The sequence below is a fragment of the Anarhichas minor genome, unplaced genomic scaffold, assembly GCF_050575085.1.
Source record: "Anarhichas minor isolate MPS153535 unplaced genomic scaffold, ASM5057508v1 ptg000058l, whole genome shotgun sequence".
NCBI classification, from domain to species: Eukaryota; Metazoa; Chordata; class Actinopteri; order Perciformes; family Anarhichadidae; genus Anarhichas; species Anarhichas minor.
Genome location: NW_027466504.1, coordinates 13,225,189 through 13,242,407, shown reverse-complemented (window position 1 = coordinate 13,242,407; position 17,219 = coordinate 13,225,189). Strand labels below are relative to the sequence as shown.

The window sequence follows — 17,219 nt, the reverse complement described above, 5'->3', positions numbered from 1 at the left end:
ACTAAGATAAGTGCCAGGTGATGACGTGAGGGCTCCGCGGGTGTGACACAGATAGTTCTGAACCCCGTAGCTCCCAGCGAGCATGCTCCTTGTGCGTTTCTTTACAGTCCAGAGGGGGCCGGGAGCCAAGAGGTGACACATAGCAGCGGTGAGGAGGGGGCAAGGCCGTAAATAACTGATGGAAAACAATAGCAGAGATCTACAAAGGAGAAGAAGGAGTTGATGTGGAAGTGAAAAGTTTGCTCCGAGAGTTTTTGTACATCCCCATTTAGCAGTGGAGAGAGTTGGGAAGGGGAGGAGAGAGTGACGGCTACAGTAGTCCAGTCTGGAGATGGATAGAGACGAGTGGTAGTACAGAGACGGGGAGCATCCAGAAAGAAAGGCCTGAACGCTTGGGTTCCCCAGAGGACCGCGTCCCCCCAAAGTAAGCCACCTGGGCTGTAGAGAAAGAGGCAAAACAGAGGGCAGGGGAAAGTTAGCCAACATCTGCGTCGTTATGGCTGAAAGAGAGCTCATTCACATGGGGGAGTTAGTCATGCAAGACAGCGGGGTGCAGAGAGGGGACACGGTCAGAGGAATGCTAGCACCTCTAAGCCTTTACTCAAAACCAGAGTAATTAAGGCAGCTTAAGGCATCTCATTCTCTGGCAGTGCTTGCTTTGTTCTCCTGATCTTTGTAATCCAGCTAAGTCTACGCCAACTCTGCCAGGACCACTCACCCACACAGGCTGACCCATCATCGTTGGGCTCAAAGCCCTGGTTGCATCTCCTCTTGGCGCGGCACTTATAGCTGCCATAGGTGTTGGTGCAGACAGGGCGGTCAGAGGGGCACACAGTAGGAAACTGGGTACACTCATCTTCATCTGAGGGAGGGGGAGGGGAGGGGAGGGGAGGGAGGGAAAGAAGCTTTTTGTCTTGATTCAAAACAAGGAGACGAGCATAGAGTGGTTAACAGAAGCATCTTTGTGTCTTACCTGTGCAACGGCCATTCTCATTCAGTGCAAAGCCGTGACCACACTGTAAGACACAGTCAGTCTAATTAGAAACAAGAATGTTTTTGAATAAAAATAAATCCATAAAACTCACTATGGATAGTTTTTTAAAATATGATTATACAGACGGGTGACAAATAAATGGAAAAGCTGATGAAATGAGTGGAGAAACATAACTAATGCAGATGCTTTCATTCAGATGCTTTAATCCTACAATGAAATATTTCTGTGGTGAGGGGATCCCAACTATACTGAACACCTCTATGAGATTTTGGCGTGACATGTTAAGACAGCACTCCTGACCTGATTTGACTTAACACAATTTAAGTGGGAAATATGCAACACATAGTAGAGGACAAACCTTAAATAATCAGGGTATTGAAACTAGACTTTGACTCGGGGATTCTCTTCAACACAAGAGTAAATAAAGCAGATAATGCACTTACCATGTCAGTTGATATTGTGCTTCAGTGGCGCCAAAGAAGCACATTCTCCGATTTTGCACATAGTGGCTAAACCTGCAAAACGATCTTTGAGATGATGAGAGTTAAGTACCATGAATGACCGCTCTACCTCTATTTCCACAGTAGGAGTGACTTCTTCCTCATCTCTTGGATAGTGGATCACCAGCACCGTGTTGACGTCTGAAGGCTCCAGGGGTCGCGCAGCTGAACGACCGTCTGGCCAGTACACCTCGACATTGGTGGCAACATCCTTACCTGGTCAGACAAACAGAACAGACGCAACACACACACAGAGGAACATTCCTTTAGTCATTCTCAAGGGCTCATAAAGCTTCCTCTCTTGTTCACTGACACAAACACAGTGAGAGACAGAGCGGCACTCTTCTCTCTCCATTAACTACTTTAATCAGGCATAGAGGCAGCCCCTCTCCAGAGGGCCTCTGCAGCCCTTAATTAAAGTGGCATTTCTAATTCAAACAGATCTTGAGTTACCTTGCCAGGCAGGGATCTACACAGCAGGTGTTCTGCCTGAGAGCCAAAGAATAATTCACCTGTTTTGCACCCGTGGGACACCCTCTGTTGTGAGGAATCATCAAGCATTCAAATTGAGGGGCCTCCTATTGGACAGTCCTGATACAGAACAGGGACAGGAGGCAGCGGTGGCTGAGCTGCCAGGCCAGGTTGACCATCAGCTGACAATCTTATGGGGGCAGAAGGAGACAGGGACCTAGTTTCTCTCAAACCAGGACGGCTTCCAGCTGCAGCACCTGTCCACCATCTCTTTTGTCCCCCGAGCTCCCTCCCACAGACAACTTAGTCTCCCATGGGTGTCCAGTCAGGCTGGAAGTATTAAAACAATGCTTTCCACAAGGAGCTCTCCTTCTCACTACTACTCTCTGTTCATTCTGTCTATTTCCCTTTTCTATCCATCCCTTACACAGCTAAAGCAGAGAGCATTGCTTGAATGGTAAGTTAATTCATCGATTTATCAATCAACAGAGACTTAGTCAACAACATTAAGTCTGTTATGCAAAAAAATGGTTGCTGGTTTCAGCGACTCAAATTCAATTTACTGCTTTTCCCAAATTGATATGATTGCAAAGTGAATATCATTGGGTTTTAGAAAACATGCAATCTGAAGATGTCATTAATAGGCTACAGGTTCAGGACAGTCCTCTAATTTGTTGAAATTAAAACGTACCTAGGCCAAAGTGGGCGACAGGCTCCATCTCACACAGGTACCCCGAGCCACCGTCGATGATCCGTGTGTGCGGGCCGCTCTTTTTAGTGTACAACACCACTTTAGCTCCTCTGGCAAAAGCACCAAACTTGGTCTTGGGAATCACTCGCAGCCAGGCGTTTGTAGTCCCCTAAAACACAGACAGAATGAGAAAAGGGAGGATTGTGGTTAAGATCACACTACGCTGATTTTGAGGCTTTTAAAACGTCTCACAAACACTCACCTGGTTGACTTTGTAGACAGAGAGCGGCTGTGCTGCACTTTCCCCGTGAGAAATCAGCAGTTCCAGACGGCCATCACCGTCAAAGTCTGTGGCTACAGCCCCTGTAACGATGCAACTAAACACTTCAGGAAACATACCTACATAACATGTATTATCCTTATGCAGGGGAGCGTAATGTTTCAACAGTCATAGAACTAATTATGTGGAACAAGTCTTTTTTTCTTTTTGTGAAGCGCATGAGGAAGCCCCAGTGGAGCTCTGGTGCCATCTAACGGTGAGATGTTGGAAGAGCAAGTATGAGGTTGTTGTAAGACGGCTGTCTTCTTCTGCCACTCACCGGTTCCTCGTCCTTCAGGCTCTGATGCGTCTCCAACATTCAACTCTTCTATTTGGGGGTCTCCATGCTCTCTCCTGCTCACCCTATCAAATCAATATCACGGCAAGTACTCATCAAAACAGTGTCAAAATATAATAAACTGTTAGTAAACGACCAAACAAAACCTAAAGTTGGTCAAATTAGTTCCCCTCAATGAGTTGCAACATTGAATTGTTGCTTTCATGTTTATGCATCAGTGCTAATACTCCATTAATGTAATTTATAATAATATAATACCTAATAGGGCCCTACATTTTGCTGACAATACTTTAATACTTTCATTCCTCTTCACATCAGAAATACATACATTGTTTGTCTCTTTTGTATTTAATACAAGAGGGAACCACTTCTTATATGATTATTAGTATGTGTTGATCCATACTTGATAAAATATGCTATCTTAAATAAATAAGTATTGATTTTGATGTATTGATTTTTTACTAATTTATTTTTCAATAATATTGTTTGTGGTTTTATTGGACTGTAATTGTCATCTTCCTAAAAAACATTTGGTCAAAAGTTGTAGTTTTTAATTGCGCCCTTGATTTAAGTTCCTTCAGATAGACATTAGTTAGAAGAATTCATGCACATTGACTTTAGTACCTTTACCTTTAGTGACAAAGCATGTCTATATCCAAGTTTCCTCAAGTTATAATTTAATTTCACAGTGCAATAATGTGCTGATCCTGCCTGTTAAACCCTTCAGCCCAGCTAAATATTGATTAGTCGTATTGTATTAATTAACTTGGGCACAATAACTTGAGCTTTCCAGTGCCCAGGAGCAGAGATATATTAGCTGATTCATCTTCACACTATAGAGCCACAGGCTGCGGAGCAGTGAACCCTGTCGGACATCATCGTGTCCAGAAAGACAAATTCTCCACCAGTGACCTCGCCGGCAGGAATATTCAGATCCAGGAAACCTCTGGGGCTTACACTGATTATTGATATTCAATATGAATTGACCCACCAGCTCATGGCAACTTTCATCATTGCTTCTGCATCCTGTTCAGAAAAATATGCCAGATCAGATTTCTATTCAGACAGGATGGGTTTATAATACTATTAAGACCTAACAATTCATATCTCATGTACTGTATTGCATTTTGAAGGCTGAGTTCATTAATATTATCTAGAGAGGAAGCCAAACCGTCATCCAAAAAGAGACCTAAAACTGTCTTAATGAAAGATTCATTCATGTGTGGAGGAGGAGGCGGTGGGATGCCAGACTAGATAAATATCCTTGGCTGGGAATTTTAAATTCTTCTCAGCTTCCAAGCCATGTTTTAGAATATGAAATCAAGACACAAGAGCAGTCCATTTAGCTCATGATCAACAAGCTATTAAACCTTAGTATCGTACTTGTATAACATGTGTATGTATGTGTGTTGTGTTATTTCTGTGTGAGAACCTAAAGAGCCTGTTGGCGGAGGGGCCCCTGTAGGCGATGTTATTGAAGAAGACCTCCATCTCGTTGTCATTGTCAAAGTCAGCAACCATGACGGTGCGAACCGGGGACGGCATAGAAAACTTCTGGGATGCAATATCCTGAGAAAGAAAGAAAACGCACAGTACATCAGTAAAACACTTGAAATGCCTTTTCAACAACCAAATTGTAATGAGACTTGACCTGTACTGCAGGTGTATGAATCATCAAAATGTTTCTTCACTGCAATGCAAAGGACATTTACGTCACACCTAAACTTCTTGGTTTCTCTCATATTATTCAGTTGGTTTCTTTGTTTTTTTTTTCCCCTTTCTGAATGAATGTAAATTAAATATATATTATCATCGCTTTGGGGTTAGAGAAAGGTTTAGGGTTATTTCATAATAATCCAACACTTTAATAAAGATACAGTAAATTTCCTTTTTCTTACTCTATATGCTGATGACAGCATATTCTAAAATTCTATTTTAGTATTTATTTCTTCACTGGGGAAGATGAGGTTCATAGACAAAGTGTAACGTAGGGTGTAAGTGAGATTTATGCTTGCTGCATCCACGAGTGTCGCAAGTGTCCACGCGGCCAAAGTGACGTCACTCCTACAGACGCGGCCCTCCGCGAGGGTTCCTTGTGGTCTGTTTTCGGCCGTCTTTGCACATCTAACAATTTCTAACTACGTGGATGTGAATGGCAGGAGAAAATTGAGAACTTTGCCGCAAGGAGAAACCTACACAGAGTTCCAAAGATCCCAAAGTTTCCTGTCACGGTTCCACGTCAGCACATGTCCGTATGGAAAGTAAAACCGAAGCTTCAGACCATCCCAGAGACTCTCACGTATCAGATGATTTTCACTGGAACCCGTTGTTATTACAGCTTGCATCCTATATGTGATGCTAGTTGAGTGCTGTGTTCACACTACAAGCAATAAAAGCAACTAAATCCGCCTAGCGTGGCCAGCTACATTGTTGCAAGTTGCCGTTGAAATGTTGATCAAGCGCTCGTTGATGTGGTTATGTTGCACTGGGAACAAGCTAAATGCATTTTTTTAGATGGAATGGAGCGGGGTAAAACAAAATCATATGATTGGTTGACGCTTCACCGCGTCATTGGAGCGCTAAAGAAAAGTTGAGACCAGCAGAACTTTTGTTTTGTAGCGCGTCGCGCCCGTCACGTGTCGGGTGTCAGCTTGCAGCTTCATGTCACCGGCTTCCATTGAAAATGACTTGTAGCCTGTTGCTATGTCACCCGTAGAGTGAGCACAGAGAGACTGTTCCATAACATGAAGGTCACAAGTTCAATCTCCTCAACATTGTCCATCAATAATCAGGGTCCAGTCCTTGAGTTCGACATTGATCTGTCATCTGCTCACTCACTCACTCACTGTAAGTCACCCTGGCTGATAAAGTCTAAAGATAAAAACAAAGGCCTTTTTTTTCTTCTTTTTTTTTTTTTTTTACATCCTTTGGCATCAGAAAGACTGCTGTCCCGAAAAAGTCTCCTCAGCAGAGGAGTTTTTGCACAAGAAAGTAACGGATATCTCTTCGCTTCAGTGACACGGTGATAAGTCGGGGAAGAGTTATAGAGCAGCCCTTCACTCCCTCCAGTATTTACTCCCTGTTTTAATTATAAGGCTCATAAAGCCGGGGCTAGGGAGGGCTCACAGTGACCTTCTGCTTCTCAGGTGAAGGAGAGGGGATGGCCAACTGAGGGCCACAAGGGAGGGCCAGTTCTACATTTACTTTATTACAAGGTGGATGAATCGATGTTCCATAAGGAAAGAGAAAGGGACTCTCACCAAACGAATATGAAGCACAGAAACCTAAGATTTAAAGACTTTAAAGAGGGGAGATGGTTTCAGAAAAAAAATAAGATTTCTTCCAATAATATTTTTTTTAATATTAAATGAATAAATGATATTGTAAATGTGTTTATTTGAAAGCATGCACGTATAGTACTTTATTACTGTTTGATTATTTGGAATAATCTCTTTAAATACTTACTATATATGTGTGGGTGTGCTTTTTTATGTGTGTTAAACCTACCGCAAGGAAAACCTCGGCAATAGATTTTAATTAAAGCACAAACAGGCCTAATCTGCACTTTCTACTGCCCAGGCAAGCTGCTGTTTCAGCCCAATTTAATTAGCGGTTTACTGGAGTGATACAACAGCTTCATTATATATGCCAAAGGTCAACACGGCTGGTAGGAGTGTCAGCTTGTGCGGGGGGAAGGGGTCTTAAATGTGCTGTGGATTTGTGATTTAACAATCTTGATTTAAAAAAAAAAGAAAACATTGGCTAGATAATTCAATTTGTCTTTTGTGTGTTTGTGTGTGCATTAGAGTGCATTGTCTTTGTGTGTGTGTGTGTGTGTATGTGTGTGTGTGTGTGTGTGTGTCATACTGATGGAATTGTCTCTGGGCTAAGCATCACACATTAACCCCTTATTTGACCCCTATAAAGATGTCTCGTGTGGCGTTTATCTCTTTGCGAAAAGATGCAGTCGCAGCTGCTGACAGATAAATCACCGAGCACGAAACCTCCGCAGATTTACACGCAGCAGAGACGCTATTAACCGTACTACGCGAGCACATGCACACTGCTGGCTGTCTCACTGCAGTTGTCTATAGTCGAGTTGATTGAGTAAATCACCATCCATCCCTCTTTAAATCCCACTCAATCCCAAAGTGAGCCCGACTCGTGCTAATTCACAAGCCATCCGTTAGCATTGATAACTCTCGTGATTCTCAGAGTTAATAGGTGGGGCTTGCCGTCTTTGTGCTGCTTGTTGATTAGACATTGATTCTGGACAGAGAAGAAGAGAGAGAACCACAACCTCACTCTGACATGCCTCTGCCTGATATCCTGAGAGGGGAATCACTCGACACAAAGACCGTAGACTCTAAATGAGTGCTGCTTACTCTTGATTATCCACAGAACGACCTGTGAACAGTTTTCATGTGTGTGACAACATGTGCGTTTGGTCATTTGGGTCAACTGGTAATAAAGGCCTCAATATGCTTCAAACAACGTGCTTGTCAGTTTGTCTGGTGACGTCTGAATCTGGGGGGGGGGGGGGGGGGGGGTTCTGAAGAATTTCAAACCAACAATCAGACAATCATGCCTAATCTACGCAGCTACTGGCCTGGTGTGTGAAGGTGTGAGAGTTATTACAGTTTCAACTTTTCTCTAAAGCCCCTCTTCATATAACTGCTTCCGTCAATTTTTTGGGTGTGCAACTGAAATTGTCAGACCTTATCCCTTTTCATTGTTGTTTTACCGGCAGCCTTGTCACCTTGCTTTTTAATGTGAACATTTGGAACAAATAATTGTGGCGCATCAACCAGCCGTGTTTGTTGAACGCATACTGAGACCGTAGAGCGATAGTGATTCAAGACGTTTTCGTTAAACTATTGGCGTCTTGTGCATTAGCAGTTGTTAAATACCCAGGATCGACTGTACCCACCTTGAACTTCTGTTTGCGGTTATTCAGCTGCATATACAGGCGATGAGGTCCATTCCAGTTCCCATAGACGATATCTGTCTTGCCGTCACGGTTGAAGTCTGCCAGAGCAACCCCTCTGCCATGCTGCATTGGGTCCTCCACGCCTACAGGTATATGGTAATACACTCTATCAATAAAGCCTACCTTGTGTTCTGTTTTTGCAGAATGTGTCTGTGATTAACTGATCCAAGGCTATGATCTGTTAAACTGTACATGTTCCTCTTACCAGCCAGCTGCGCCACATCAGCGAAAGTTCCATCTCCGTTGTTCCTAAACAGGAAGTTGGGACCGTACTCGTTGACGCAAAACACATCGGACAGGGTTTGACTGACAATGGGCCCCACCACGACACCTCGCCCTCCTGCACAAACGGAGACAGAAGGACAAGGCTGAACGGGTAAGAGAAAATGAGTCCGTTAAAAAGAGTGTGAACGGACTGTTTTAGTAAAATTGAGGCAGGATAGGTGAAACAATGGAGTGAACAGAGGGAGAGAGATCAGCGCCACAACAAAAATGAACAGCGAGAGATCATTACTGTCTTTCCAGACCATTTCCTCTAAGCATGGCAGGTCTCTACTGACACAGACACTGACTCTGATAGGCTGCGCACACACACACACACACGCACACACACGCACACACAGAGATAAACACATCTAGGCTCAAGCGCAAACAAATAAAAAGAATGCAAAGACGCAACACATGCTGAGAATCTTTTGTGTTAACCAAAAGCTAACAGTCATTTTCTTATGAAAACATCTTTGTGACTGTTCTACACTCTCAATATCGCTCCAGGATTTTTCCAATGACATTCTTTGAAGTGAAGTGTCTCCCTAAAGTGTCTCATCTGAGACCTGCGGAGTCTAATTATGGAGTTGAAAGGGCTTTGATTGCCCTTCCAGTATGCAGAGTCAGTGCTGTGAGTCAGGACTCGCTACTGATTTACTGGCCCGCTCCATCAGCCCAGACAAATATCGCTTGCCCCCTATGGCCATAAACCACTAATGTCCCTCCAGAGATATGTAACCATTAGATATGCAACTTCGCTGCCTGTCCCTCTGCTCTGATTAACGGCGGTTTGATGACAAAGCCACCCACCGTACATCATTCACAGCAATTGTGGGCCGGCTCACCCTGCCCCTCTGGTGGCTTAGATGACATCTTGAATGTAAAAAGATCCATTGATGAAGAAGATTGATTCTGTTATGCTCAAATACAAAGTCGTCTCCCATTTCCAAAATTTACTTGGACATCAGCGTCAAGGACTTTTCAGTGGTTACAATAAAGTATCATAGCGGCAGCGCTATTATCAAAGACACAAATCACAGCGAAATCATTCATTTTGGCATTTATTGTTCTCCTCTTCGATACCAAAACAGGTATCCATCACAGGGTTAAGTGAAATGTTGATCCAACTGAGCAGAGGTGCGGTGATGAATTTCAGTGCTGCTTGTGAAGTAAAAACAATCTATTTCAAGGTTATCCATTTAGTTTCAAAAGCATTTAAATGGCAGTTCAGATTTTTATTTTCTCACAAAAACAAGAGCTTTTGCATCTTAAAAAACAATTAAAACACATTCAACATTTTAGACAAGATTAGCCGTTAGTTTAGTGATGACAATGCAAACAATAAAAATACAACAAATGATCAATGATGGTGCAAAGGTTTCGGTGGGTGTGCGAGGCAGTTTATGGCATGTGTGCAAATGGAATAAATGAAACTGTTACACTTAGTTTTTAGACGCCTGTATCTTCCTTAAAGAGAGGATTATGTGAACTTGCTCAAATGGATACGGCTTTTTGGGTGAATTGTCAACTCGAAATGTCGGACAGGGAAGGATGTTTCTCACCAGTGATTTTACTGGCGACTCAAACCAATCAGTAGGAGGGTCAGGAGAGATTCTTTGACCAATATTTTAAACAACATCAGCCACTTCCTGTCAACATTAAAAACCTTTAATCTCTGCCGAAACACTTTCAAACTGAGTGAGCTGATAAAATGCACATACTCTGCGTTGTAGTGACGTACGTAGTTGTATCCACACCTTTAAAAGTCTGGGGTAACCACAGCAGGCTGTGATGGATGCCATCTCTGGGCCGTTGAGCTGGTCTGATGTATGTGTGTGTCGCCCTTCGCCTTCGCTTCCGTGTGACTTTGGCTGGAGTAAACAGCTGACAGGGCCAAAAGAGCCCACTAATACTTTTCTCTTTTTCTCTCTCTCTCTTTCTTTTCTCACGCTTACACTCATCTTGTTCTCTTTCATCTCTTGCTTCTTTCTTTTTTTCCTCACCTGGCACCCCTCCAGCACCCTCACTGTACTGAAGTCCTATATTTCAGACTCCATGGGTACAGCAAGCACATGCTCTTAGCATCCGCTACAGATGTCTGTGTAAATCAGAATGAAAGTCCAGTAGTGCTGGATGAAGGTCTACATCACACACACAGTCATTTCAGCATACCTACCAGTGAACTTATTGACTCCGGCCTGCTCTGCCACATTGGAGAGGGCAATGATGCCCTGTGAAAGATCACTGGCTGCCTCATCCATTTCAATAAGAGCATGAGGACCCACGTTGCCACTGGCATAGTTGGCTATGTAGATGGCATACCGGCCTGTACCCTAGAGGAAAAAAACAAAAGGGTTTACATTTCGATTTGAAAAATTCCAGAATTTGAAAATACCTGCAGCTCTCCCTTCTCTGCCCTTAGCTCCTCCCGCCAGACAAACAGCCATATGCACACGCTTCATACAGTAACCTGTATAAGTGTTGGTCATTCATTTCAAACATCATCCCAATATTTTTGTGAACCCCCCCCCCCCCCCCCCCTTTCCCTTCCACTTCCTTTTCTGTGGCTCTCAAGCATGTAAATCTGGCCATGAAGACATTCTTTCATTCAAAACTGATTTTTTTTTCTGTCAAATTTGTTGCATTGCTTTCAAATTGTTGTTTGATACATTGTTGGAAAATTCAATTATAGCCAAATACAAAGTTGAGCTCAGTAGCTCTAAGTAAACTAAAACATGATTACATTATGTTATTTGAACATCTATTTTTTGGGGCTATTTTTGTGAATATTATGCACGGTTTCACCTTCTCCCAATCAACCCTTTTCTTTCCCCTTTATCTCCCTTTACCATGTTTCCTACATTTTACACCCTCTCTCTCTCAGTCTCTCTCCCTACTCCTTCCTCTGCCTCCCTTTGGAGATTAATTTCACACTCCATTATCAGTCAGAGTCCCTGCAGACACAAACTCACAGACGGAACCACAATAATAGACTACACACTGGATTCCAATGAGCTTTCCCACCAGGCCTAACATATTTCAATCAATACAAACACATGCACATATGCAAACACACATATATACACACCATTTCAATGATAACTGTACTGTATTTTTACAAGACAAGAAAAGTAAATGAGTCTAGTTGATGTAAATGTCATGAAGCGTCACATTATGGCCTGCTGAGGTGGGAGCACACACACACACACACACACACACACACACACACTCACACACACACACTCACATGAGAATGAATGAGAATGAACTACAACGAAAGACCTGAAGGCCACTGGCAGTTACTTAACAAACTTAAAAGTCAATGATTTTTCAATAAGTCTTCACCCAAGGCTAATTTCTGTCACCGGAATTGGCATTGTGAATAGTGTGGCGTGCATGCCTGCAAAGTGCATGCAGGTGCAGTTATATGAGACTGTGTGCCCTTTACATCAGTCTTTACAGCTATCACTAAGAAGCCTGAATGAGCTATTACCTCTAATGTAGCATTTCCATTTTTTGGTTTTGAAAGGTGCTTCTTATCGAGCTCATTTCAATTAATCTGGCTTTTTTCAATCCACTTATCAGAATCTCGCTCTTGCCTGCCAGTGAAAAGTGAACTGATCAATCAGTTCAAAGTGAGTCCCCTCAATATGTCACAGTCATCACTTTGTATAAGACTAGTGATGGGACGTCACTTTCAAGGAGACTGGGAGGGATGAAACAGTTGGATGACCAATTATCCCTCTTTTTTCTGAATGATAACACAGTATTTATGAGTAGACCCAACACAACCTAGCCGATTATACAACCTGCTTCGGTTTTGGCCTATGCAACCCTCTGTCGTCGTTCCAAATCTGTTGTAATAATACTTGCTCAGCAATAGGAAAATATATTCTCTCTTCCCGTCAGTCTGCATGGAAGAACACACATCAGGGGTTTGGCTTCCTCTAAAAGCATTATGCCATTAAAAGCAAATATCTTTCCAATCAGTCTGGCAGCGGCACAACCTATTCATGTTCAGTGAGATGGGACTCTGGTTAAAAAAAAAAAGAAAGATCTATTGTAATCCATACCGTCCTCTTCCAACTATCACTTTCTTTATCCCGTCCCCTGATTGGAAGTGAGAACTGTATGTGCGTGTGTGAGCTAAGAGACAAAGACTGAGTGTGTCAGTCAGAGGGAGTAAAAAGGGAGTAAAGGAGGGGGAAAGAGGGAAGAAAACAATGGAAAAGAGACTGAGAGAAAATGCTACGGGCAGAAAGCAGTAGTGTGCAGTCATCACTCCTCCCCTCGTACGATGTTCTATAAAACAAACGAGCCCTGGTTGCTGTAATTACACTGGTGCGATGGACAGAAGAGAGAAAATGGCACACCATTCCGCCAAATGAACTGTCATAGCACATGCAGAGAAGGGCGGCGTAGGCAGGGCATGAGTTATCACTGGTAAACAAACAGAAGCAACCATGCATGTACGCAGAAGACACTCTGGGGAGTGTGTGTGTGGTGTGGATCTGCATATACTCTACTTTTATGTGTGTTTGTTTGTTTGTGTGTGTGTGTGTGTGTGTGTGTGTGTGTGTGTGTGTATGTGTGTGCGTAGTACCTTTCTGTCCACACAGGCCACTGAGCGCCCAGCCATTCGGTTGGCCACATCTCTGTGTTCGTTAATGTCATCGTTCAGCAGATCTTCAAAGCGTCCATTACGGAACTTAAACAGCTTGTCAGAGTATGTTGCCCGACCTTGATGCGGAGAGACGCAGAGTTCAGGAGAGGCAAAGATTGTTGAGAGAGTAAAGAGGTGTTATGTAATACAAGAACCTCTGGTGATTGGAAACACAAGAGGTTGTTGGGGTTGAAAGTGACCTCTATCATTTTTATGTGAGGTGTTGTGGTTTTGACAGTGTGCACTCTGTAGCTCTCCGATTGATTAATAGCAGCACAAAGGGTATCTGTTATCTGATGAAGATAAGCTTAATATCTGCATACTGATTCTCCTGCTTTGTCACCGTACAAGAAAAGAGGCACGACCCTTGTGAGAGTGTGGGCACACATGCATTATTTTTGTGAAAGTGTACCAGTGTGTGTGAAAGCGTGGACTGTACCAGAGAAGGCGTTGTTGGTGTTGAGGACATAAATCTCCTCCCGACCGTCTCCGTCGATGTCACACGCTGTCACTCCGATGGCGTTGCCTTGGCGGTCTCTCAGGGCGTAGAACGGGGAGCTTCGGTTGTCAACCGCGATGTTGACAAGCCTTTTCTGCTGCTGGTTGTATTTCAGCACCAGGTTTGGGCCGTTGTAGCTGTCAACAGGCACCAATGGCACAGCTGTTACATTTGCATTACATAAGAGGAATTTTGAAGACTAAATCATGGAGTGGAATTTTTTTGATCTACAAATCATTAGTAGTGACTAATCTTAAAAACAATGTTTATGGGTTTTTTTATTGTGTAGATGAAGATCCGTAGCCTGATGGTCACTTCTTGAGGCTACACTAGCCACTACTGACTATCGCCAAACAAACTCATATTATAATTGACAGCAAGGCCCCAAATTAACTCACTGTGTCACTGTGAACCATCAAAATTCTAAGTGTTATCCTTTTACTTGGTTATAATTCAAATGATTAGGAAATAAATGATTGTATTTTTATTTAATGACTTGCTTAGATCAAAAAGAAATTCTTGGCATTAATAGTTGTACTTATGTATTATAACCTGCTTAGAGCTCGTGTTACAAAGTTAAACAGATCATAACTCCCTCTGTAATATCTATTTCATGTTGCAGTGAAAAAATAACCTTCACACAAGTGTATTTATTCAAGTTTCTTGCTAAAAACTTAATTTTACAAGATTACATTTGAACACATCATTATAGTGTTATAATTGACCTTTACCAAATACTCGTACTTATTTTGGACAAATTGTGAGCTTTTCTCGCTGACTTTCACACCAAATGTGTGTGTGTGTTTGTGTTGCTCTGACGTTACGGTCTGCGCCGGTGTGTGCCAACGTAAACGCAGATCGATCGGTGCAGTAGGAGTGCAACGCCACTCTTTGAAGTAGTTCTCTTTTACTAAAATTCAAAACATTCTGCATATTATGCATGTTATACAATCAGTTTACATTTTTATAATTGGCATAGCTCATTTTCTTTAGGGTACCAATTAAATCAATCATCCTTCGACTGCACCAGCGTAATTGTGGCAGTTCGATTTAGGCAACAAAACCACTTGGTTAGGGTTCGAAAAAAAGAACATGGTAAAAAATAAATACAACTCAATGTGAGCCAGTGAAATAGCATCACGTCCCATAACGTCGTCAGTAAAAATGACTAATTCCTATTCATTTCAAACGAGACACGAACGCCGATCCCCTGGATGAAAGTCCTATGTGTTTGAGGCCAGACTGCCAAGAATGTATGTTTAACATAATCTGTTAGTGACAATAAGAGTGACAAAAAAGAGGCCTCAAAATCTGATCCATCAACACTTTAAACACTCTTCTCTGTTCTGACTGATTATGAGTGAATAGTCAAACAAAAGTAGGACCACAGTGACTTCACGTGGCTTGTCCCTCCTTCATCTGTATAATAAAGAGTGTAGGAGCAACATAAACTGAAACACTCTACCCTATGATTCTTCTAATCCCAATGAAATGACATCTTCTATGAGGTTTAGCGATGCTCTCCTGTCCAGGATAACTGCTGAATAGGGTGTCTGGGCTGAATGACATTTATTAAACAGGGTCATTTTGGTCCTTCTATATTCTGTTAAGCATTGGGAAATTCATTGCCGCTTCACTGGATAGAGGCAGGCTTGCCAAACTGTTCCCATCAATGGCGCTCTATCCAATCACATCAATTTTCATCAGCTGAGTGAGCCTCGGGGCACACTACCATCTCTTGTCTTTTAGTCTTTTGCCTTTGTCTTCAACCTTTAGCTTGGAAAATGACAATGCACTTTTGTTTCAGCCTCTGATTTAGAGTTAGATATCACTCATCACTTAATTAATTGCTCTAATTGTGTGTATGAAAAAAATAATTGTGCTTTTGATATCAGCGATTTAGGATTCACGAAGCGTGAATGAAAAATAGCAAAAGGCTGCTTTGCACAACCTGCCTCCCCCTTTCTCACCCAGCTACAAAAATCTCCAGGTCTCCGTCCCCGTCCACATCGGTGACGGCCACGCCGTAGTTGAGCTGGGTGGGGTTGTTGTCATAGTCGGGAGGAAGGACGGTCTTGGTTATAGCTGAGAACATGGGCTCTGATCGCTGAGCCGAGGAGATGGCAGGCAGGAACATAACCAGCCACAACAACATCCTCACCTTAAGGAAAAAACACACTGTTTTTAACAGATGAATTTGAGGAGGGCTACTGTCATGCCCTTTGTCTATTTTGCTGCTTCAAAAACCTCTGAAATGCATATTCCAAAGAGCAAAAGTGCAGCACTAATAGGTCTGAATTAAAAAATTAGAACAATGCTGCTGCTGTTCATCTGTAGAGAACACACACACACACACACACGTAAAATCATCACAATTCCCATCCAACAAATTCACACACATTACTCTTCGACTGAACTACAGCGCACTGTTATTCTGGCTGTCGAGGCAAATGAGAATCTGAGAAGCTGTAAGTCATACACTTGCAAACTGCAACACATGCTCTTGTTGCTAATTCTCCAAATCCATCGTGAGGCAAACATCAGCGGATAGTTGGCACAGCTTCCTCCAATACTCAGACATAAAGATGAAGATATACCACCACAATCAGCAGCCTTCTGCAGGGTTAGATCTGAACAACCCATCACAGGCAGACGGCTGAGGAATTACAGGACAGAAAATCCATACATGGGGCAGGGCATTAGCCAGAGGCCAAGTGAACACAGAGGAAACCAATGATGGGATATAACAGAACTGAGGTGCTGTTTCCTCAGAGACGGGGACCAAGTCTAAACTGGGCAGGCTTTTTTTGGATGAAAGGGCTGTGTGATGTATAAGTGTCCTTTTAGTGGCCGGTAGATAAAAGGTGAACGTGGAGGAATTGATCCAATCGACTTGTGAAGTGCAGGCAGGTAGAGGTGAGCTTTCTGATGCTCAAACTGGAAAAAAGAGAGAAGAGAAACTTGACTGAGGGGATAAAGGAAAGAGAAAGGTCACCTCATTAAGGCTAAAATAAAACACTCATCACCAGCAGCGCTGCAAAACTTCAAACACACACTTAATGGCATTTACAAGCTGACTACTTGATTTGCTCTGCCAGTGGATTTATGTGCGCAGCCCTCATCATAGCGCTCATTCCATCTGTAATGCCATTGAGCCGTTCCCATCTCTGCCTCCGTACTGCTGCAAATTTCCCATTTTCTTCTCTGTGTGTCCGGGTGATGTATGGCTCTTTAACATCTCCCTCAACAATTCAATTTAAGATAAAAACCGCATTGCCGTTTGAGTAATACTCTCAAAAGCACGTCGGCCCGTGAGAGGAAGCACCTCCGCTGACACCTGCAGAAATATGGCCCGGGCTAATGCTAGCTCTGCTGGCAGGCGGCGCAGTGATAACGCTGGCTGGAGAGCTGGTAGCGATGTGTAGACTGTGGCTGTTAGCGACAAGGGTTAATTAACAACACTGAGAGCTCAGGATGAGGCAGTTTCTCCCCATTAGAGCAGGATGTAATGACAAATGGGCCGGGCA

General features: G+C 43.0%; 1 protein-coding gene across 1 annotated transcript; it reads right to left on the bottom strand.

Moving 5' to 3' along the window:
* Window positions 1–310: 310 nt before the first annotated feature.
* crtac1b (cartilage acidic protein 1b) lies at window positions 311–15,847 on the bottom strand. Its single transcript, XM_076077158.1, has 14 exons — window positions 15,663–15,847; window positions 13,633–13,829; window positions 13,134–13,270; window positions 10,707–10,863; window positions 8,469–8,603; window positions 8,204–8,346; window positions 4,706–4,842; window positions 3,256–3,338; window positions 2,919–3,019; window positions 2,657–2,825; window positions 1,565–1,710; window positions 974–1,016; window positions 719–862; window positions 311–438 (listed from the first exon to the last, which is right to left on the bottom strand). The coding sequence occupies exons 1-14, from the start codon at window positions 15,845–15,847 to the stop codon at window positions 311–313; spliced, it is 1,905 nt and encodes a 634-aa protein (XP_075933273.1).
* Between the last annotated feature and the right edge of the window lie 1,372 nt (window positions 15,848–17,219).

Excerpts from the sequence above, each read along its gene's own strand:
- crtac1b (XM_076077158.1), bottom strand. The coding sequence starts at position 15,847 with ATGTTGTTGTGGCTGGTTATGTTCCTGCCTGCCATCTCCTCGGCTCAG. Across the intron at positions 8,604-10,706 it reads CGGAGTCAATAAGTTCACTG|GAGGGCGAGGTGTCGTGGTG; the intron begins GTAGGTATGCTG and ends CCGTTTGTGCAG. Across the intron at positions 1,017-1,564 it reads CTCCTACTGTGGAAATAGAG|TGTGGTCACGGCTTTGCACT; the intron begins GTAGAGCGGTCA and ends TGTGTCTTACAG.